The 20428-nt window shown below is 56.1% G+C and overlaps 1 protein-coding gene across 3 annotated transcripts in view; it reads right to left on the reverse strand.

Moving 5' to 3' along the window:
* The window catches only part of COL5A3 (collagen type V alpha 3 chain), a 35771-nt gene that overhangs the window by 8046 nt on the left and 7297 nt on the right, over window positions 1-20428 (reverse strand). For 2 of the 3 annotated variants that reach the window (XM_081135748.1, XM_081135747.1), the window contains exons 7-52: window positions 19852-19965; window positions 19618-19761; window positions 18369-18416; window positions 18254-18295; window positions 17878-17940; window positions 17226-17300; window positions 17066-17149; window positions 16848-16904; window positions 16706-16759; window positions 16465-16518; window positions 15851-15904; window positions 15708-15761; window positions 15466-15519; window positions 15280-15324; window positions 15118-15171; window positions 14915-14959; window positions 14706-14759; window positions 14530-14574; window positions 13526-13579; window positions 13382-13426; window positions 13192-13245; window positions 11795-11839; window positions 11633-11686; window positions 11380-11487; window positions 10645-10698; window positions 8316-8369; window positions 7399-7443; window positions 7117-7170; window positions 6541-6585; window positions 6092-6145; window positions 5941-5994; window positions 5800-5853; window positions 5566-5673; window positions 5310-5399; window positions 4990-5043; window positions 4024-4131; window positions 3830-3937; window positions 3695-3748; window positions 3089-3142; window positions 2330-2437; window positions 2199-2252; window positions 1940-1993; window positions 1776-1829; window positions 1593-1646; window positions 966-1073; window positions 223-276 (exon numbers count right to left, since the gene is read on the reverse strand). In XM_081135748.1, coding sequence (XP_080991874.1) covers window positions 223-276; window positions 966-1073; window positions 1593-1646; window positions 1776-1829; window positions 1940-1993; window positions 2199-2252; window positions 2330-2437; window positions 3089-3142; window positions 3695-3748; window positions 3830-3937; window positions 4024-4131; window positions 4990-5043; window positions 5310-5399; window positions 5566-5673; window positions 5800-5853; window positions 5941-5994; window positions 6092-6145; window positions 6541-6585; window positions 7117-7170; window positions 7399-7443; window positions 8316-8369; window positions 10645-10698; window positions 11380-11487; window positions 11633-11686; window positions 11795-11839; window positions 13192-13245; window positions 13382-13426; window positions 13526-13579; window positions 14530-14574; window positions 14706-14759; window positions 14915-14959; window positions 15118-15171; window positions 15280-15324; window positions 15466-15519; window positions 15708-15761; window positions 15851-15904; window positions 16465-16518; window positions 16706-16759; window positions 16848-16904; window positions 17066-17149; window positions 17226-17300; window positions 17878-17940; window positions 18254-18295; window positions 18369-18416; window positions 19618-19761; window positions 19852-19965 — 2976 coding nt within the window. The remainder of the gene's footprint in view (window positions 1-222; window positions 277-965; window positions 1074-1592; window positions 1647-1775; window positions 1830-1939; window positions 1994-2198; window positions 2253-2329; window positions 2438-3088; window positions 3143-3694; window positions 3749-3829; window positions 3938-4023; window positions 4132-4989; window positions 5044-5309; window positions 5400-5565; window positions 5674-5799; window positions 5854-5940; window positions 5995-6091; window positions 6146-6540; window positions 6586-7116; window positions 7171-7398; window positions 7444-8315; window positions 8370-10644; window positions 10699-11379; window positions 11488-11632; window positions 11687-11794; window positions 11840-13191; window positions 13246-13381; window positions 13427-13525; window positions 13580-14529; window positions 14575-14705; window positions 14760-14914; window positions 14960-15117; window positions 15172-15279; window positions 15325-15465; window positions 15520-15707; window positions 15762-15850; window positions 15905-16464; window positions 16519-16705; window positions 16760-16847; window positions 16905-17065; window positions 17150-17225; window positions 17301-17877; window positions 17941-18253; window positions 18296-18368; window positions 18417-19617; window positions 19762-19851; window positions 19966-20428) is intronic. The other variant, XM_081135749.1, reaches the window with a different exon arrangement.

Below are 20428 nucleotides of genomic sequence, written 5' to 3' on the forward strand. Positions count from 1 at the left end.
AGGGGACAGAGTTGGGAGGGATCATGGGGGCACATGAGAATTTGGGGGTGAGACTTGGAGGATAATGAAGGTTATTTGTTCAAGCGACCTTGCTTAGGCCTATGGGGTAGGGACATGAGGACACCAGGTCTCTGGGGGGTGAGGGGGGACCTGTGAGTATGAGTGGGGGTGAGAATCAGGGAATCTGATGGGTTTGGCAGGGGCAGGAGGGCTCACACCCACCAAAACTCCAGGGTCTCCAGGGGGTCCTGGATCTCCTGGGAGCCCCGTGGGTCCCTGGAACACAGAATAAGTAATCACATCTCAGAATTATTGCACACTCACTCACTCATGTCACAGATGCATGGGGCGCAGGCACAGTTCTGGCTGCTGGTGACACATGCGAACAGAACACACGTCCACCCGGCAGAGAGCGCACTAGTGTTTCATGCGGGCAGGTGCCGCGCTAGGAGCCTCAGGTGCATCGCTCGCTTGGCCCAGCAGCCCCCAGCTCGGGACTCACGGGGAGAACTAACCCAGAGGGACACAGCAGGCGGGGGCGGAGAGGCCCACATCGCGGCCCCACAGACACTGAAGCTCCCCACTGCCCTGCCACCCCACCGCGCCCCACCGCGGGGCAGGAGGGTCTCAGCCTCTGCCCAATGGAAATCCCACCGCAGCACCAATCTTCACCTTGTCGTTCCCAGCATTGTTAGAATGATTCCATGTGGAAGCAAGTCCCCCCCCCGATGACATATAATCACTGTATTTTCATGTTGACTCATTCATTCATTCATTCATTCAATCATTCATTCATTCAATCATTCATTCATTCTATCATTCATTCATTCATTCAGCCATGTTCTGGGTTGTTCATAGGATCAAAACAATAGAGGAACGGACACCTGGCTGGCAGTTGGGAAGCAGGTTTGAGTAGACACGAGTGCCCTTCCCCCATCTCTGCCTCCACCTCCCCCAAGACTCACCACGTTCCCTTTAGCTCCATCCTCTCCAGGGGGGCCCTTCTTTCCTGGGGGTCCTGCAGCCCCAGATGGGCCTGAGTCCCCCTTTTCACCAACTTCTCCCTTGGGTCCCTTTACAGAAACAGAAGTCAGAAGTCAGAAGAGCCTGGACTCCCCAGAGGTCAAGGTTAGCACACTTGGATTTAGGAATCCGGGTGGTCTGGGATTTTCTTGGGGTCAGGGATCAGAGTAGCCTAGACTCCCAAGGGTAAGAAGTCAAGGGGATCTAGGACTCATAGGAGTCAGGGATCAGGATTGTCCAGTTGCCTAGAGGTCAATGGCAAGGTTGGCCTAGTCCATGTACCACTCTAGAGTGAATTCAAATAGGAGCCCCCTGTGAGAAGCTCATCCCCAAGCCAGGGTCATATTAGATCTGAGCCCCATCTACCCCCTTGGTCCCACACCCTTGTGCAGTGTACAACCTGTATGTAGCACTGACACCTTCCAAGGTGTCATCAAGATAACTCAGGATGCCCATAAGTGCTGGGTCAGTGGGTGACTTAGGACTGCCCAGAGGTCAGTTGGCCTGAGATGCCCAGAGGCCAGGGGTTCCCTGGGATGGGTGCAGGGGCACAGGACACAGCCACTCACAGGGATGCCAGGGGCTCCTGGGAGTCCTAGGTCTCCAGCCTCCCCTGGTTCACCCTACAGGAGGCAAAGTGAGGATAGGGAAGGTTCGATCCTGGTAGACAGGGAGAGGGTCCCCAAACAGCCACTGCCAATCAGGACTGGTTGTGCCTCCCCCACCCTGTGGAGTCCACTGTCCTCTCTTACCTTCTCGCCCACAGCGCCCGGCTGACCAACTCCTCCAGGCAGCCCTGGAGGGCCCTGAAGAGACAGCAAGGGGTAGAGGTGGGACTGTGGGATTCCAATCTCCCCTTCTTGGGAAAAAGATGTCCCTACCTCTGAAGCCCTTCCTCTAGCCCCAGAGTCCTCACCTCTGATCCACTAGGGCCATGGGGACCCCGAGGACCTGGAGCTCCATGGGGACCCTGTGGGACAATCAGAATAGCATCATGTGACTCCCAAGGCCCCCAAAAATGCTCCCGTAGCCACAAACACCACCCTTGATGCTTGTGACTCGAATGATCCTTAAAATGACAATGTGGCCTGTGATGTCTCCCCAACATCAATCTAACGGCCATCCTCACCCTGCCACTATCCTCCCCCTTCTACCTTCTCCCCCATTGTCCATACCATGGACCCCACGTCTCCGACCTCCCCTTTTTCTCCAGGAGGGCCTGGCAGTCCCTGTGGAAAAAAGAAGCAAGATTGGGGCATAGGGTGGTGAGAACCAGAGTCTGTGCCCCCCAAACTCAGACACCCACCTGCAGGCCTGGGGGGCCAATCACCCCCACGAAGCCTCTCACTCCATCATCTCCTTTCTGCCCAAAGAGGCCCGGGGGTCCCCTGCGTCCCTGAGCCCCGTCTGCTCCCTGGGAGAAGAAGAGGACCGGGCAAAGTTAGGGTCCAGGTCAACGGCTGGAAATAGGCTCAGGGTCAAAGTCAGGATCGAGGTTGATGGTTGGAGTCAGGGTTGGGATTTACTGTGGGGGAGGGTCAGGGTTAGGTTTGGAGTTAGGGGTGTGGGTTAAGGGTTAGAGTTTGGGAATAAAGTCAAGGGTTGAGTCAAAGTTTTGAGATGAACATTGGGTGATGAGTCGGGTTCATATTGAGGTCAAGGTCATGAGCAGGGTTGAGATGGGGTTGAGATAGAATTTAGGGCTGGGTTTGAGGTTGGGGCCAAGGCCAGGTTCAGAGTTTGGACTCAGGTTGAGGTCAGCACTGAAGGGTACGCCAGGATTGGGGTTAGGGTAAGACTGGGTCAGGATTTAGCTAATGAGGCATTTGAAGATAAGGTTTGAGTTGGGATTGAGGTTAAGGTCACAGGCGGGTTGAGATTGGGGCTGAGATGGGGTCCAGGGTTGGGGCTGTTTCAGATTGAGTCAGATTCTGGGATGAGTTCATACTGGGTGTCAGCATGGAGGAGTAGATTATGGTTGGAATTGAGCCTGAGCCTGAGTCCAGGTGTAGGACACTGTCCCATCAGGAATTCAGGAGATGGTCACAAAGTTGGAAGCACCTACCGGGGAACCTGGGTGTCCCACAGGACCCTGTATCCCTGTTGGTCCAGGTGGGCCCTGGAGGAGAAAACAGTTGAAAACCTCTAAAGTTCAAGATTGGGATGTGGAACTAGAAATGTCAATCATTGTCCCCTGCCCACTCTCCCCACCGGGAAGCCACAACTGCACACACACCTCAACCCTGTCCACCTAGCCACCAACTGAAGGGATCAGACACAGACATCTGTCCTAAGCTGGGCCCATCAGGCTTTTCCCCAGAAGTCCCCCAGCACCCAGGGACTGATGCTGGCAGCTGTGGCTGAAGTCCCAAAGGGAAGCTGGGGACGCAATGCCTCAGAGCCGCAGAGTCACCCCAGAGAGAATGACATGCCACCAAGGAAGAGCAGAGGAGAGAGTAACTGCCTCAGGGCCCTTCCCATCCTCCTGGGGCCCCAGTGACTTGGCCGCTTCATTTCAGGTAGTTTGAGTGGCTCTTCTTACTTGCAGGTGTCAAGATGAAGCTCAGGAAGGCAGGAAGCTCCATGGCCTCCCCTCTGCCCCACCCACCCATCCTCCACATTCCTCTCCCCTCCCTGAGGACCCACCCCCAAGTGGGGACCCCTTACTTACCGCGTCCCCCTTATCGCCTTTGCTCCCCTTGTGACCAGGGGTGCCCATGTCCCCCTGCAGAGGAACCAGGATGAGGGAGGACCCCAGCCCTTGGCCCCCAGCCTTCCCCAGCCCTCCCTCTCCATGAACTCTCACCTTGTCCCCCTCCTCTCCAGAAGGCCCAACAGTTCCAGGGGGCCCGGGGAGCCCCAGGGGCCCTGGGATGCCGTCTTGGCCAGTGGGGCCAGGGGGCCCACGTTCGCCCTGTATGAGAGTAGGAGGGAAGTCAGGCGCTAGGGCTAGAGGGGGGTCCTGTTAAGTGGAGGGCCTGGGGTGGGCAGAGCACTTACCGGGGACCCCTTCTCTCCTGCAGGGCCAACAGGGCCTTGGCCTCCACTTTGGCCAGGAAGCCCAATGCCTCCTGCTGGGCCCACAGGCCCACGCTCCCCAGGGGAGCCCTGAAAACAGGGGTGAGGTGTCAGGAAAAATAACAATAGCAGTAGTTCTCATTTCTGGAGGTTTTCAAGCTGCCAGGCAGAGTTTAGGTGATTACCAGAAGGCACCCAAACTGTTGCCCACGCAGCAGGCAGAGGACTCTGTGAACACCTAAGTCAGGGTAAGTGTTTCCCTCTGTAACCACAGCCCTCAGGGCTCCCTCCTCAGAAAAAAAGAGAAGTCCTCCTGGCAGCCCACACAACCTGCCCCTGGCCCATCCTACCCTAACCTCCTCCTACTTTCACCCTCACTTACTCCCCTCCAGCCACACGGGGCTCCTTGCTGTTTCCTCCAATAAGCCAGACATGGTCCAGCCTCAGGGCCTTTGCACATGCTGTCCCTCTGCCTGGAATTCTTTTCCCCCAGACATCCACAGGGCTCCTTCCATTCCTCCTCAGGTCTCAACTCAAATTCTACCTTCTCAGGAGGCCTTCCCTGACCAGCCTACCTCAACTGCTCTTCCCTTCTCTCTGCACTGCTGTTTTGGGGGTATTCATCACTGCTGATTTCCTGTCTCCCCAACTAGAACACAACCTCCAGGAGAAAGGAGGTTTTATATGTTTTTGTCTGGCACGCAGGTAAGCATGTGTCAGAGGGATCATCTCATTGAGTTATACGATAACCTATGAGATGGGCTATATTACAGGTGAGGAAACTGAGGCTCACAGAGTAGCATGACTACCCGCAAGTGACAGAGCTGGATGTGACCCAGGACTGTCTGACTGCAAAAATAGTGGACTTAATATTTTAATGTCAAGCTTCCCAGACACCCCAACTTCCCTCCACCCTGCTTCCCACCCAGCAGATGGGGTTCCACTTACATTGGCACCAATGGGGCCTGGGGGGCCCTTGTCACCCTTCAACCCAGTAGGTCCCTGAAGGAGGAGATGATTCACAGTCAAAAGACCCCCACAGGTACCCCCAGGTCCTGTCTTCATTTTGGGGGGCTCACAGTTCCCACCTCCTTCCGGACACTGAGGTTCAGGGGTCAGTCTCCTCCAGGTCCCTCCTGCTATCATTCCTTTACTTTCACGGTTGTCCCCACCCAAGATGCTGTCACCATGTCCCTGCCCTGAGCCCCTCATTTCCTTCTCTACTTCACAGCCCAGCCAGGTACAAGAGGGCCCCGAAGGATACTCACAGGGTCCCCTAGGGCTCCTTGGGGGCCAGGGAAGCCCCTAGGTCCAGGTGGTCCTTCCTTCCCAAGGGGCCCCAGTGGCCCCAGCTCCCCCTGCAGGAGTGCAGAGGAGAAGGGTCAGGCTCCAGAGAAAGGCTGTCTCCCCTCAATTTGTGAGTCTACCCCCTGTGGGGCTAATTCTGAGCCTTTAGGTGGCATGGGGCCATTGAGGGACCTTCAGGGCCACTCCACCAGGATCTCCCACAGGGCAGGGTCTCACCTTGGCCCCCTCTCTGCCTTCCGGTCCTGGGAGGCCTTGTTCACCAGGGGGTCCTGGAGGACCTGGCGGCCCCCTCTCACCTAGAGGTCCTGCTTCTCCTGTCTTTCCCTGGAGAGAAAGGAGGACCATCTTGAACGGAGGTGGTCTGGGGTAGGGGTCTGTCTGAAATCCACTTCCCCCCAAATATCCCCCATCTGGTACAAAACTAGGGGAACTTGGGGGGTCCACTCTGACCTGAGGTCCCACAACGCCAGCTGGACCAGGTGGGCCTGTTTGACCTTGAAAGCCCTGGAGAGAAAAAATTAAAAGGTGTCACACGGGGGAGGGGGGCAGAATGGAAAGCCTAATGGGGTCAGAGGTCAAGTGGTCACTCACCAATTCTCCTCTCTGTCCAGGGTGCCCAGTTCGTCCTTCTTTCCCCTGGGGGCCCTGATGGACAAGGTCGGAGAGAGTGGAGGCACAAATAAGGAGCCTCTCCACTCCCCAGCCCCCCTCCTACCCACCCAGCCAGGGTGAGCTCACTTACAGGGGGACCCTTTGGCCCAGAAAATCCAGGGGGCCCCTGTAGGCCTGGGAGGCCCTAAAATGGAACCAGAAGTCATTATTCATCACTCCTGCCTGGCACCCCTGAACCCTACATAATGACAAGAACTAGCACATATCGAGCACCTTCTGCATACGAGGCACAGAGCCTGGCATACAGCAGTCGTTTTGTTCACCACTGCAGCCCTTGGGGTGGGGACCGTGGTTATTTCCATCTTGCAGAGGAGGAAACTGAGGCCCAGAGAGGTTCAGTGGCTTGCCCAAGGTCACACAGCGGGTCAGTGGCCAAGGTAGGACTTGAACTCATGACCCTGACCTCAGAAGCTGTGCTCTTTCCACTGCATTATGATATCTCCCTCCCTCCTGGATTTGTCTCCTACCCAAAAACTCACTCACTCACTCACTCACTCACTCACTCACTCACTCACTCACCTTTTCTCCAGGGACCCCAGGGGCCCCGTCCTGGCCCACGTTGCCCTAGGACAGAGCGAATGAGATTCACGCCCCAGAACAATTTGGCTGGGAGGGGCTGGGCGGGGCTGGGGGGGCTGGGGCAGGGCTGGGAGGGGCTGGGAGGGGCTGGGCGGGGCTGGGGCGGGGCTGGGCGGGGCTGGGGCAGTGCTGGGAGGGGCTGGGAGGGGCTGGGAGGGGCTGGACGGGGCTGGGATGGGGCTGGGGCGGGGCTGGGGCAGTGCTGGAAGGGGCTGGGAGGGGCTGGACGGGGCTGGGCGGGGCTGGGACGGGGCTGGGCGGGGCTGGGGCAGTGCTGGAAGGGGCTGGGAGGGGCTGGACGGGGCTGGGCGGGGCTGGGACGGGGCTGGGCGGGGCTGGGACGGGGCTGGGCGGGGCTGGGGCAGTGCTGGAAGGGGCTGGGAGGGGCTGGACGGGGCTGGGCGGGGCTGGACGGGGCTGGGCGGGGCTGGGACGGGGCTGGGCGGGGCTGGGACCGGCTGGGAGCCCGCGCACAGGGCCTGCCTGGGCTTGGTCGCCGCGCACCCGCACCCGTACCTTGGGGCCCGGCTGCCCTGTGGCACCCTGCTGCCCCCTCTCTCCACGGGAACCCTGAATAGACAGGAAGCAGAGGTTAGAAGTGGGGGGCTCGGAGGCGAGCTGGAGCCCCCTAGGTCTCCCCGCTTCACGACTCCCCTCCGGCCCCGCCGGGGACACAGACACGACCCGAGTCCTCTCCCTCGCCCACTTTTGACCCCCGACTCCCCTGCGCAGCCCCTCCTCGCAGCCCCGCCCCCAGACCCGAGACGCGCGGGGTGGGAGAAGCCGTCCGTTTCTTACAGGCAGGCCCCGCTCTCCTTCCAGGCCCGGCTGCCCTGCCTTCCCCTGGAAAATGGATCAGGTGAGGGGAGCAGAAGAGAGTTAGGGCGCAAACACATGACGCGGACACGCGATGGCGCCCCCTACAGGCCTGGAAAGACATCTGCCACCACCTCTTCACAAGCCTTGCACACGCACATGCACACGCACACGCACACGCACGAAGATCACAGACCTGTATGATCGCACCTCCAGGACCCGCCCACACAAGCATGCCCCCCACGTGCACGCCTGCTCGCCACAGCTGCACACAGGGCTGCATGCCACCAGGACAGGCACCGGGTGGCCGCAACCTCAGGCTGCCACGTGAAGCCTGTCATGCAATATGTCCCTTGAATGCGTGTACACTCCATGTAAACACGCGTGGGTTTCTGCGAGGACACAGTCCTGATAAGCACAACTCGTACATGCACTCATGTGCCTACACACGATGTCCCTTTACCCAGCAGCAATGCGCAGAGCCAAGTAATGCATGAATGTGTGCTCAGTCCCTCAGTAGATACGCATGTGTGTGTATCGTATCCTTTCACACACGCAGGCATGCCCCTCACACTCATTTATGTCCGCAGTCACACACTGTGTGTAGGCTCATGCCCCGGTCACTCAGCCACGGACCCACAGGCGACAGCACCCACACCCCATCTAATCTGCACTGAGAGGCACGCATGCGCACAGGTACGCACAGACACGTCTGCCACGATGCCAAGTGGGGTCACCTGCATGTGCCCTGCACTGCACATGGGAAGAAGTGTGCACACAAGTGTTTCCAGGCACACACACAGGCACTCAGCCCCCCCCCGCCCCCCCATCGTGCACAGCCAAGATGTTGTCATTCCCCCCCCCCCCGCAAGCCCCTCCCCCTGCCCATCACCACTCACCCGCTTCCCTTTCTCTCCTAAGGGTCCCAGGGGACCAGGAAGGCCTGTAGATCCCTGAGTAGAGAGAAGCAGCGGAGAGAAAAGATGGGGTGCAGAGTGTGGCTGCTGCATCCCTCACCCCATTGGTCCCTCACCCCGATTCAACCACCCCATCCTTTCAGGCCTTCCCATGCCACTGATTCCAGAAGCTTCTGTGACCCTCCAGCCCCGTCTCCTCCAGAGCAGCCCTCTGCCCTCCTCCCCCCTCACTCTCCCCCTTGCTCACCCCACTGCAGCCGCACTGGCCTCCTCAGTGCCACTCAGACACCAACACTCTCCCTCCCGAGGCCTTGGCACTGGCTGCTCCCTTGGCCTTGGACGCTCTTCTCTCCGTCCCCACAGAGCTGGCTCCTCCCCACCACTTAGTGTCATGCACGCATCTGGCTTCCTGCCCGCTCCTGACCACCACGTCCTGAGTCACCCTCTGTCTATCACATTGTCTTATTTTGTTTTCCCGTAATATTTGTACCGAAACAGCCTCGTTCACTTGCTTACTTATCCTACATCTGTTTTCCCCACTGGGACATAGTGCTCTGCTCTCACTCCCCACTGCCTGGCACGTAGTGGGCGCTTCCCCACCGTCTGTTAACTGAGGGGCTCCAGCCCACCCTGTGCTGCATCCTGGGGGCGTCCTCCCTCCACCTGGAGGAAGCAGCACAGGCTCTGAGTCCCCTCCCACCCTTCACTGCGTCTTGAATCCCTGATCCACCGCTGTGTGGCCCTGGGAAAATGCCTTCATTCTTCTGGAATCAGTCTCCTTATTTGCAGCCAACAGCATCCCCCTCACAAGGCTTTGGTGGGGCTTAAGTAGGGTAAAGGGTAGAAAGTGTTTTACACAATGCTTGGCACATCGTAAGTGCTCGAGAAATGTTAGTTGTCATTGTTGTTATTTCTGAGTATTACTATCTGCTATGGACTGAAATAGTCCCCCTCAAAATTCACATGCTGAAACTCTAATCCCCATTGTGACAGTACTGGGAAGCGAGGCCTTTGGGGGGTGTTAAGTCAGGTCAGTGGAGCCGTCATGAATGGGATCGTTGCCCTTAAAATAAGAGGAGACTAGATCTCTCCCCCTCTTTCCCTCCCTTTCTCTCCCCGCCCCTCCCCCCCCAGCATGTGTGGCTACAGAAAGAAGATGTTGTCTACAAACCAGGAAGAGCCCCCCAGAACCCAACCACACTGGCATTCTGATCTCAGACCGCCCCCTTCCAGAACTGTGAGAAATGTTTCTGTTGGTTAAGCCACCCGGTCTAAGGTGTTTTTGTTACAGCAGCCTGAGCTGACTATGACACTGACCTCGATTCAACAGACACACCTTGCCTCCCAGGATGCTTTGCTCCATGCCCAAGACACACTGACAGGTCCTGGCTCAGTGGCTTTGCTCTGACTTCCATGAACTTCTCCCACAGACTGAGTTTTATCCGTAGCTATGGTGCTTTGAGTTTATCCCCAAACCTAATTATGTCAGTTGCCCTTGCTACTGGAGTCATGTGACTTAATGAAAGTTTACAGAAACTGATGAAATGTAGAAAGGAAAAGAAAGATGTCCATCAAGTCTAAGTTAAACGTAACAGACTCGATATGAAGGGAAGCCACTAAAAAAAAATGTTGTCAAATTAGGCACGGGCAAGATAACTGTGCCAGACTGAGAGGGCAAAAGCTGAAACTCAGGGACGATTCTACACTAAGGTTTCTTCCCAAGTGTCTTTAAGCTTCTACTCCACGTTATATAAACAAAAATGATAAATCATTAGTGATGTAATATGGGTGTAGCTTTGGCAGAAAACATGTCTAATCAGTAGCTTCATCCATCAAACCACTGGCAAGCGATGTACATTTTTATCTAAGTACATTTTATTGTAAGTTATAACTAATTCAAGATCTGTAAGATCTGTATTTTTTATGGTTCTCCTCCTTGCTGAATGTTTAAACCAATTTCAGTCACATAAAGTAAGAAGGATCCTATAAATTTTTTATCATAAAAATCGTCATTATTATAACCAAACAGATGAAATAGATACCACTGGTATCTCCATTTTGCAACTGAAAAAAATGGGCTCAAGAAACGCCCAGGATTACTTAACAGGTAAGGGGTGACTTGCCCAAGGTCACATAGAAGCTAATGGATGGGTATTTGAGCCCAACTCTGTTGCCAAAGCCCATATCTTATGCTGTTTGTCAATGACCAAGGGGGTGGATAGCTCACCCCCTAGGCCGCAGCCCAGACCCCCAGATGTTAATCAGTCTCTGCACCCTGCCCTTGCTCACCTTCAGCCCCCTAGCTTCTTACCTTAGGGCCCGGGCGTCCTGGGTAACCTGGGAGACCTGGCACTCCAAGTTTGCCCTGCGGAGGGATTATGGAACAAAGGTCAGAAATTGCAACCTGGAGGTCAGAGGGGAAAGGGCAGGATGGCTGGGACCGGTGGAGGGAGCAGCAGGGTGAGATTCAGGCAACATGCTTCAGATCCTGGCTCTTGCCTGGGAGGGGCCTGTCCTTGGGCAGCTCACTCGACCATTCCAAATATCAGTTCCCTTGTCCGTAGAATGGGGATTCAAATGCCCATTGCACCCTGGCCGGTGTGGCTCCATGGTTAGAGTGTCAACCCGCACACTGAAGGGTCACGGGTTCGATACCCGGTCAAGGGCACATATGTGGGTTGCAGGTTAGATATCTGGCCCCTGTCCTGGCGCGTGCGGCAGGCAGCAGATCGATGTGTCTCTCTCACATTGATGTTTCTCTCTCTCCCTCCCTCCCTTCCACTCTCTAAAAATCAATATCCTGGGGTGGGGATTAACAACAACAAATGCCTGTTGCATGTGCTGATTATGGGAATAAAAAGCAGGTAATGCGCAGGGAACTGCTCTGCAATGCTGAGCTGCGGGTTAGGGGAGATGGTGAGGACAGCAGCCTCCTGAGGAGGGAGAGGAAAGGGCAGAGGGCAGAGGGCAGAAGGCCAGGGAACACGGTGACCACAGGATGAGAAGCCGAAGGGGACACTGGAGGGGGTGACCCGGGTGCATTCACCTTCTCCCCAGCTGAGCCTGGGGGCCCTTCCTCACCGGGCAGCCCCTCCTGCCCTTTCAGCCCTTCAGGACCATCCTCTCCCCGGGGACCTGGGGGTCCCGGGTGCCCCTGGAATGGAAAGGAGAGACCCTAATATCAATTCCTTTGTCACTCTTACTCCCTCCAGCCCTCTGTCTTAGCTCCAACTCACCCCTTCCCTATCTTCCCCAAGTCCCCCAAACCCACAAGACCCCTCATCTGGAGATCACCTTACCCGATCGCCTTTAAGCCCCCCATCACCCTTGAAGCCTGGGAAGCCATCCTCTCCCTGAATGGGAGAGAGTACAGAGGTCAGAGGTCAGGGTTTCCGGAAAGGGACACAGGCTGAGCCCCATTATTATTATGGCTCCCCCCAAGGGATCCCCTTCTTTCTCACCATCTCGCCTTTCTCCCCTTGGATGCCCCGGTTGCCAGAGGTACCCTGAAAAATAAAAAAGTTCTCAGGTCCCTCTCCTGCTTAAGAAGGGCCCCAAACTCAGCCCCCTGCCCCAAAACAGCCAGGACAGTCCCAAGAAGATGTTGGACTGGAGTGGGGTGGGGGCAGGCCCAGAGGAAATGATCTTTCCCAAAGCCCACTAGTGTGGTGTGCAAGAAGCTGCCTCTCTCCCTCCCCTTCTCACTGGCAGCCTCCTAAGGTCATCTGCGTGAGGATGTGCAGGGAAGGCCAAATTTCCAAGTAATTAATTCCCGTCTCCCAGGGACACTGTGTCCACATTTGCCTCTGGCAGGAGAAGGACGATGAGCATTCCAGGCCCCAGCCTCACTCTAAAGGCAAAGGAATGCTCCCCATTGTACTGGCTACAATGCGACTCTGTGCCTGACAACAAGGCCAGTGTGTGCTCGGCTACAGCGAGATTGCTCAGTGCCACTCACACCAAACTCTGGGCTCCCGCCCCAAGGAAAGCTGCACTTGGCTACAGTGTAACTGAGCTCAGAGGCTACAATGAAATTACACTAGGATACCATCTAACTATGTTTTTTGACAATAGCATGACTGTCTCCGGGTACAGAGAGATGCACTTGACCACAACGTAACTGAGCTTGGCAACAATTGTTCTCTGGCCTGGGCCACAATGTAACTAGATTCAGCTGTAACAAAGGTTTCAACTACATATAACTACGCCTGACTACAATGTTAATCTGAGTCTGGCCACCCACAGGACTCTGTGGCCTGCTATAATATAGCCTCCTCCCTGGTTATAGTGTAACTAAACTTGCCTACAATGCAAAAGCGTAAAGAGACGACTCTTGGCTACCACCACACTCTGTTCTTAGACCACAGGTAAAGTGTTCCGGTACTTGGCTACAGTGTAACTGGATTTAGCTACCAAACAGATGTGAATTCCGATGTAAACAGTGCCCCTCTATTTAGCCACAGTGCAGCTCTTGGCTGTCCCCCCATTGCTGTGCTTGTAGATCATGTGACTCTGGGCTTGAGCTTTAAAACAACCTCTGCTTAACTGCAATGTGCTGACCTGGCCTTGGGCGTGGCCTATGTGCTTACAGTGAAGTGGGTTCAGCTTCAAATGGATTTAACTGTTCTCAACTACAAGGCAACGACCACACCACAATGCTGTCCTTAGGCTGTTCAGCTCCAAAGTAACACACACACGCCCATATATTGCCCCTCAGACCCAAACCACACTCTGCCACTACACCTTGCCTGGCAGATTGATTCCTCTCAACACACATGCAGATATTTCTGATGGAGCAGGCTCCCCAAAGCCGATGCCAATGAGTCACCCCTACCTGCAGGCCCCAAGTATCACCTACCTTCACGCCCCGAGGTCCAGGATATCCCCGAGGGCCTGCTGACCCTGGTGGGCCCTGAGATGAAGATAAGATTAGTGCCATCCTGTCCTTCCCCCTTCCATGGTTTCAGTGCCCTCATCTCTCTCATTAGCCCCTGACTCCTGGCCCTGCCTACCCTTCTCCCAACCCAGCTTCTCTCCAGATCACTTACCTGGGTCCCTTTCTCTCCTGTGGGGCCCTCATGGCCTGGGTGACCCTGGGGAAAAATATTAAGTTGTCAGAAGCCTACATCTACCACCCAAATTCCCAAGCCTCCCCTTTCTTCTTCCTCCATCTTCCAGCATCCAGTTCTCACCGGAGGGCCATCAGATCCTGTGAGGCCTGGAATTCCTGGGTGTCCAGGGGGACCCTGAAAGGTAATGAACAGTAGGAGGAGACAGAGGGTGTCAGAGCCCAGCATTCTGCTACCTCAGGGTTCCAGAACAAGCAGATCCCTCGTGCCAGGAAATCTAACCCCAGCTCTGCCCAGACTTGCTTTGTGACTGTGGCTAAGCCCCCTCCCCTCTCTGAGCCTCAGAAACCCTCTGCTTGGCCAGTTAATGTATCTCACATAGATGTCTCTCTCTCTCTCTCTCTCTCTCTCTCTCTCGCTCTCTCTCTCTCTCTCGCTCTCTCTCTCTCTCTCTCTCCATTCCACTCTCTCTGAAAAGCAATGGAAGAAATATCCTCCAGTGAGAACTAAAATAATAAATAAATAAATAAATAAATAAATAAATAAATAAATAAATAAAAATCCTCTGCCTCTGAGAGAGTTGAGACAAAGGATGGAAAAACATGTTGAAGTGGGGGCTCCCTAGCCACACCCCTTTCTTTCGAAGTACCTCCCACCCACAGCTTCATCTGAAGAGAAATGGACCTTGGCAAGCATGAGGTGACCCCCTATGTCCTGCAAACAGAGGCAGGCAACTTGGCCCAGCCGAGCCAATCAGATTCTCTCCTGAAACTTACCTGACAGAAACTAGGATCAGCTGTTGGGGTAGCAACTCAAAATCAGGTAGAAATGATGGTTGGGGACACACTAAAGTCTGTGCGGAAAGAAGCCTGTCTGCCAAGGGAGACGGAAACGTGTGCAGAGGAACAAAGCTGACACCACAGGACCCCAGAGAAAGGGCTTTCCTGACCCATGAGCGGTGGTAATATTTTCTATGACTGGCTTCTGAGGGGTCCCCTGCATCCTGACAATATCCCCTTGTGTGATCCCGCTTAGTGCCATAGCTAAGGAAAGGGGCTGGGCGGGGAAGCAGACAGTGTTGAAACAAGACATGGTTGGGGGAGGAGGGAGACAGAGCTGTCACTCACCTTCTCCCCAGGAGTGCCAATAGGTCCCTGGGGGCCGGGAAGTCCCTGGGGACATAAAAAAGAGGGCAAAGGAAAGCATGAGAAAGGGGTGGTGAGTGTTGCAGTTGGGGAGGCTGGGGGTGGTCTATGACCTTGGCTGACCTTCACCACCCGCAGTATTGGGAAAGAGCTCAAACCTGGGACCCAGGATTCCCCTGTTGTCCTGGGGGGCCTGGTTCTCCTGGAGGACCCTGGGGAGAAAGTGGGGTTTTGTGAAGCTGGAAGGGATCATGGCGTTGAGGTGTCAGTGAAGTTGACATTGGGGGGTCATGGAGTAGACAAGGATATGAACGGTCATGGGGTCGGAGTGTCAGAAAGCAGCGGGGTCAGAGGGTAGAGCACATACCACATTTCCTTTGGCACCCGGAGCACCATCAATTCCAACTGCGCCCTGGGGGAGGAGAAGCTGTGAGACGGGGCAGACGCACACGCAGGAGCCCGCGTCTGAGACACGAGGTGCGGGTGGAAAGGTGAGCGCACAGGAGAGACCAGGCAGCAGGAGGGGCCATGCAGAGGAAGGCGGGGCGGCAGGCAGGGAGGCATTCTCACCGGGCTGCCCAGGGGGCCAGGGGAGCCTCGGGGGCCAATCAGTCCTCGGGGGCCCTGCAAGGAAGTGGGAACATTTTCCACTCTTGCCTGCTCTGAGGCCCCATGAGTCCTGCCTTCCGTCCCCTGCACCAGGCAAAGGGTCCAGGGGTCCCTGACACTCACCGGCTCTCCAGCCTGGCCAGTGGGCCCCAGAGGTCCCTCTGCTCCCTGTGGGAAAGCATCATTTGGAGAGAGGGGAGGAAGGACCCTTGGAGAACCACTCCCCATCTTGCTCCCTGAATACTCTACTCTCTGACTCTCATTCTGGCTTTCCACCTTAACCATCTCCTAACTCCCTTCCAAACTTACCTTCTTACCATCTTCTCCTGGGGGACCAGGTTTCCCCATAGGGCCAAAGTCACCCTGGGGTGGGGAACAGAAGGGAGTTTGGTGTGGAAAGGTGGGGATGGAAACCAGCCCCCCAGGAAAGAAGATGGGACGTGAAGGGTGAGGACTCACACAGGAATGGAGGCTCTGGTACTGGGGGTGTGGAGGGGCTTGTGAATGTTGGGAGGGGGCTGGGGCACGAGGGAGGGACCTCACACACTCACCCTTTGGCCCTGCTCACCAGGCAGCCCTGGAAGGCCATCAAAGCCCCTATCGCCCTGCACAAAGAGACACCAGCTGAGCCTCGAATCCTTGACCCTGACATTTCCTCACTTACCTTCCGTCCAGTCCCGTCCCCATTACCTACCTTAGGTCCCGTGTCCCCTGGGACGCCCCGAGCCCCATCTGCTCCAGAGCGGCCCTGTGGGAGAGGTCACATCATCAAGATACCTACTACCATTCATTGAGCACCTTCCACATGCAGAGTCCTGTGCTGGGAGCTTCTGTGTGTATTACTCTAACCTTCCAAGTGTACCTCAAACCCATCCCTTACTCTTTATAACCATTCCCTTTCTCTAGTCCAAGTCACCAGCATCACAAAAATTAAGAACCGTCATCTTCAGTCTCCATCAACTGCCTTGCTGTGTGTTTTCCACGGCACTTAAAACAACCTGCAGCTCTCCTGTTCGTCATCTCCCCCACGTGCCAGACTTTTCTGCACGTGCTGTTCCTTCTCCTGGAATGTCCTTCCTCTCCTGTCTGCCTGCTTCTGCCTCAGACCTCAGCTCAAGCCTCAGTTCCTCTGGCAAGTCCTCCCTGCCTCTGGGCTCTTTTGTCACACACTCAGTGGAGCTGCCATCCTTTGTCCTGTTCTCTTATCCCACCAATGACACCAACAGACCCTGGAAGCACAAAGCTGAGGCTCATGCTGGGTGCTGAGCGATGGAGAAGAGATGATCTGAGGACCTAGGGGTCACTTACCATCTTGCCCTGTCGGCCACGGGGCCCAACAGGTCCCTGAAGGCCTCGGGGGCCCTAGAGGAGAAGGGAAAGGAGACATGGGAAGAAGAATGATGGGGAGGAAGGACTTATTTTAAATCATTCCCTAGGAAGGGCAGTAATTGTAAGAGTGTCCCAGCCCCTTTGTCATTTCCCTGACTAGTAATTTATCCTGTGGGAAGACCCTTCCCAGGAATCCTGTCCCCAGCCCCACCAGTCTCACCTGTGGCCCCGTTTCTCCCATCTCTCCTTTCTGGCCTGGATACCCAGGGAGACCCTTGGAAGAAGAGATGGGGTAATGCGATTAGGGTGGGTTCCCCTCTCCAGTGACGTAGCTGCCTCCTTCCTGCAGCCTCTTTACTCACCACGGGGCCTCTGCGTCCAGTGAGCCCTACTGGGCCAGGGGGGCCTTTCATGGAGAGCTGGAAAGACAGGGCAACAGAGCCTCAGATCTCCCACAAGCCTCCACCACACCCCCCCAAAGGGATCTTCAGGGGACAAAATACCTGCCCTTCATCACCCCATCTCTGCCATTCTCTCGATGGCTCCCCCCCCCCCCCCGCCCGGATTGTCCTCCACGCACCTGAGCCTGCTGCAGTATTGCCTGAGCCTGGGCCTGCTGGAAGGAGACTGGGGGTCCTTTGAGGGAGCCGCTTGCAAACTGGAACTAGCAGGCAACTGGTAGTGAGGGGAGCCCCAAGGAGAGGCTCCACCCCCCCGGCTGTGCCACCCTAGCTCCTTACCGGCATCATGATCACAGTTCCCGGTAGACCCCGGATTCCGTCAGAGCCGGGGATTCCTGGGAGGCCAGCAGGGCCCTAAGAGAGGCCGAAGGGGACAGAGAGAGACGGGGTGAGAGAGAGAGATGGATGGAGAGGGGTGGAGGCAGAGAAATGGAGACAAGGAGGCAGGGAGAGACAAATAGAGGAGAGAGAGACAGAGAAAGAGGGAGGGAGGGAGGGAGGGAGGGAGGGAGGGAGGGAGGGAGGGAGGGAGGGAGGGAGGGAGGGAGGGAAAAGAAAGGCAGAGATGAAGGGAGAGAGTGTCATAAGAAGTGTCAGAGACAGAAACACAGAGAGACAGACAGAAGAGATAAAGAAACAGAGATACAGAGGCACAGGGAGAAAAACAGAGAGAAAAGAAACTCAGAGATAGACAGAGGGGGAAAAGCAGGAGACAGGCGCCCAGAGACAGAAGAGGAGCCAGAGCCAGAGCCAGAGTGATGATTCACAGATGGGGAGAGAGGAGCAGGAGGGGTCAGGTCAGCACCAGCTCCAGGATGGTATCCCCAGTCCCAGCCCCCAGACCCGAGTTCAGGCATCCATGCTGCCAGCCCCAGTCTGCAGCCTGAAACCTCATTCCCCCAGAACCATATGCCCTGGGGGAGTCTCTTACCGGGAGGCCGGGGTCCCCAGGGAATCCTGGGGGTCCAGGAGGGCCTGAGGGGCCAACCATCCCCTGTTGAGGACAGAGGAACAGAGGTCATGAGAAGTGCAAAGTTTGGACCGGGCTGACTTCTGACCCACCGCTGGCCCTGAGCCCATGCCGACCTCTCCACCCCACCACTGAGCCACGCCTGGCCCCCTAATACTCCACTGACCCACATCAATCCCCTTTACACCCAACCCCTATGTCGACATCCTTTGAGCCTCACATGTCCAATAGTCTTCAAATGGCCTGACAATACCACATGCCAGCTCCTCACCCCCAGGGCTCAGACACCCCAACTGCAAGAGAAAGGGGGGAAGACGGCAATGCAGCCCTGACTCACGCGAGGTCCTGCGGCTCCTGGAGGTCCCTCAAACCTCTGTCCCTGAAGGAGAAATGAGTGTCACCCCCATTCTAGCCCCGATCCCACCACTTCCTCCCAGCGCCAGGCCCCTCACCTGTTCAATCACCGCAGGCTCTCCTTTGGCTCCCTTCTCTCCAGCGCCCTGGGACAGGGGGTGGAGAGAAAAGACCTGTGAGCCCTGGAACTCAGACAAAGAACTCCCAGCGAACCAACCTCACACTCAACACACACGCACACGCACACACGCACGCACACGCGCACACACGTGCTCGCATGCTCACAGAGGCCGCCCTCTGAGCTGCCTCTGCTGTCCCTCCTCCACCCAGCGTGTTTTGAGCAGCTCAGCCGCTGCGTCAGGTAAAAGCACCAACTCCAGGGCCTGTTGTGAGGCCCTAATCCTGGGCTGTCTCTCACTAGCTAATAGATGTTCAGCAACTTACTTAGCTTCTATGGCCTCCCCTGCAAAGTCGGTGGCTGAGTGAGGACTGTATAAAATCCCATGAAAATATGAGTAAGTTAGAACAACGCTTGGCATCTAACAGGCACTCAGGGTAAGTTCGTTAGGATTCTCCACCTCCACCCTGTGCAGCACCAAGGCTAGGACCTGACGCCTCCTCTGCCTGCATTATTTTCCTGGGCAACTTCACCTAATTCCTTGGCTAAAGATAACATCTCTCTGTTGATCAGTCCCGAGTCTTTATCTCCAGCCTAGACCATCTCCCTTGAACTCCAGAATCCTCTAACTAACCATCTATCCGCTTGACATTCCCATTTGGATGCCAAACAGGGGCTGCCAATTTAGCACACCCAGAATGAGATCCTGGCACTTTCTACCTGCTCCTTCCTCCGGCTTTCCCATCGCATTCAACGGTCCCATCAGGGTCTACCGTCATCCTTACATCTTTCTCCACCTCCAGCAGCAAGACCAAAACGGAGCATGACCCAAATCTGTCCACTTTTTTCTCTCCCCACCTCCACTGCCCTCCCCGGGCGCCACCCTCTGTTGCCGAGGCTACTGGCGTCCCTGCTGCCCCTCTGGCTCCCCCTACAGTCCGCGTGCTGTTCAGCAGCCAGAGGGAGCCTTTCACGCTCGGAAGCAGATTATGTTCCGTCTCCAGAGGCTTCTCATGATGCTTAAACTAGAAGTTGAATGAATCACCCCACCCACAGAGCCATCTATTAGCACAATGCCTGTCACATTAGCACAGTGTCTGTAGATAAATATTTGTCAACTGAACTGGGGTGGTGGGAAGGCACTCTAAGCAAGGTTTTTAAAAGGCGAGAGAGAGAGAATTTGACCGTGTGTGGCCCCCCCTGTGCCTAACCCAGTGACCCAGACTCACGGGAAAGATCTGGAACTGAGTCCTCGATGGCTGTTCTGCTGCCCGGAAGTCAGGGCCCATGGTGGGGCCACCTTCCTCATCCTCTCTGGATAACTCAGTCTCCAGGGTCCCCAGTTCAGTTCCACCGTCAGGGTCCAGCCCCCCCTGAGGATGTTAGGACAGACCAAAGTTTGCCCCTGACCACCACCACTGCCCAGGGACCTTCCCTTCCAGCCCCACCCACTTCCCACCAACCTCGAGGATGGTGACATTGCTGCCAATAGTCACAGTGGTGGTGATGACCAAGGGCATGGGAGTCGGAGGCAGAGTTGGAGCTGTTGTCTCTGTCTTGGGGATGTCAGGGGAGGTCTGGAGAAGAGACGAGGGAGTATCAGGTTTAGGGTCAGGCCAATTAAGACAAAAAGGAAGCAGAGGAGATTGGCCCTGCCCTCCTTCCAGCGCTGTCTGGGGAAGGGGATATAGGAGGGTTCCCAGGAAACATAAGAGGGATGTGGGGCCGGGGGCTGGCCACTGGAGGCAAAGGGGTGCTGGCTGGACCAGGACAGCCAGCAGGGGGAGCCCTCATGTGTGCAGGAGGGGTAAGGCTGAGCCAGGTCTGGGAAGCCTGGAAAACAGAGCGGGCTGGCTCCAGAGCCCAATGGTCAAGTTCAAGGTCCAGCACTCAGGGCCAGACTCCCGGAAGCCTATCCCACATGTTCTCTCCCAAGGCGAGCTCAGCAGTCAGCCAGCCAGGCCACAGTCACTGAGGGAGTGGCAGCTCCTCCTGGCTGGACAGCTGCAGAGGAACTGAGTCAAGAGCACAAAAAAGAGA

Source organism: Miniopterus schreibersii, assembly GCF_964146895.1.
Source record: "Miniopterus schreibersii genome assembly, chromosome: 4".
Lineage (NCBI taxonomy): Eukaryota > Metazoa > Chordata > Mammalia > Chiroptera > Miniopteridae > Miniopterus > Miniopterus schreibersii.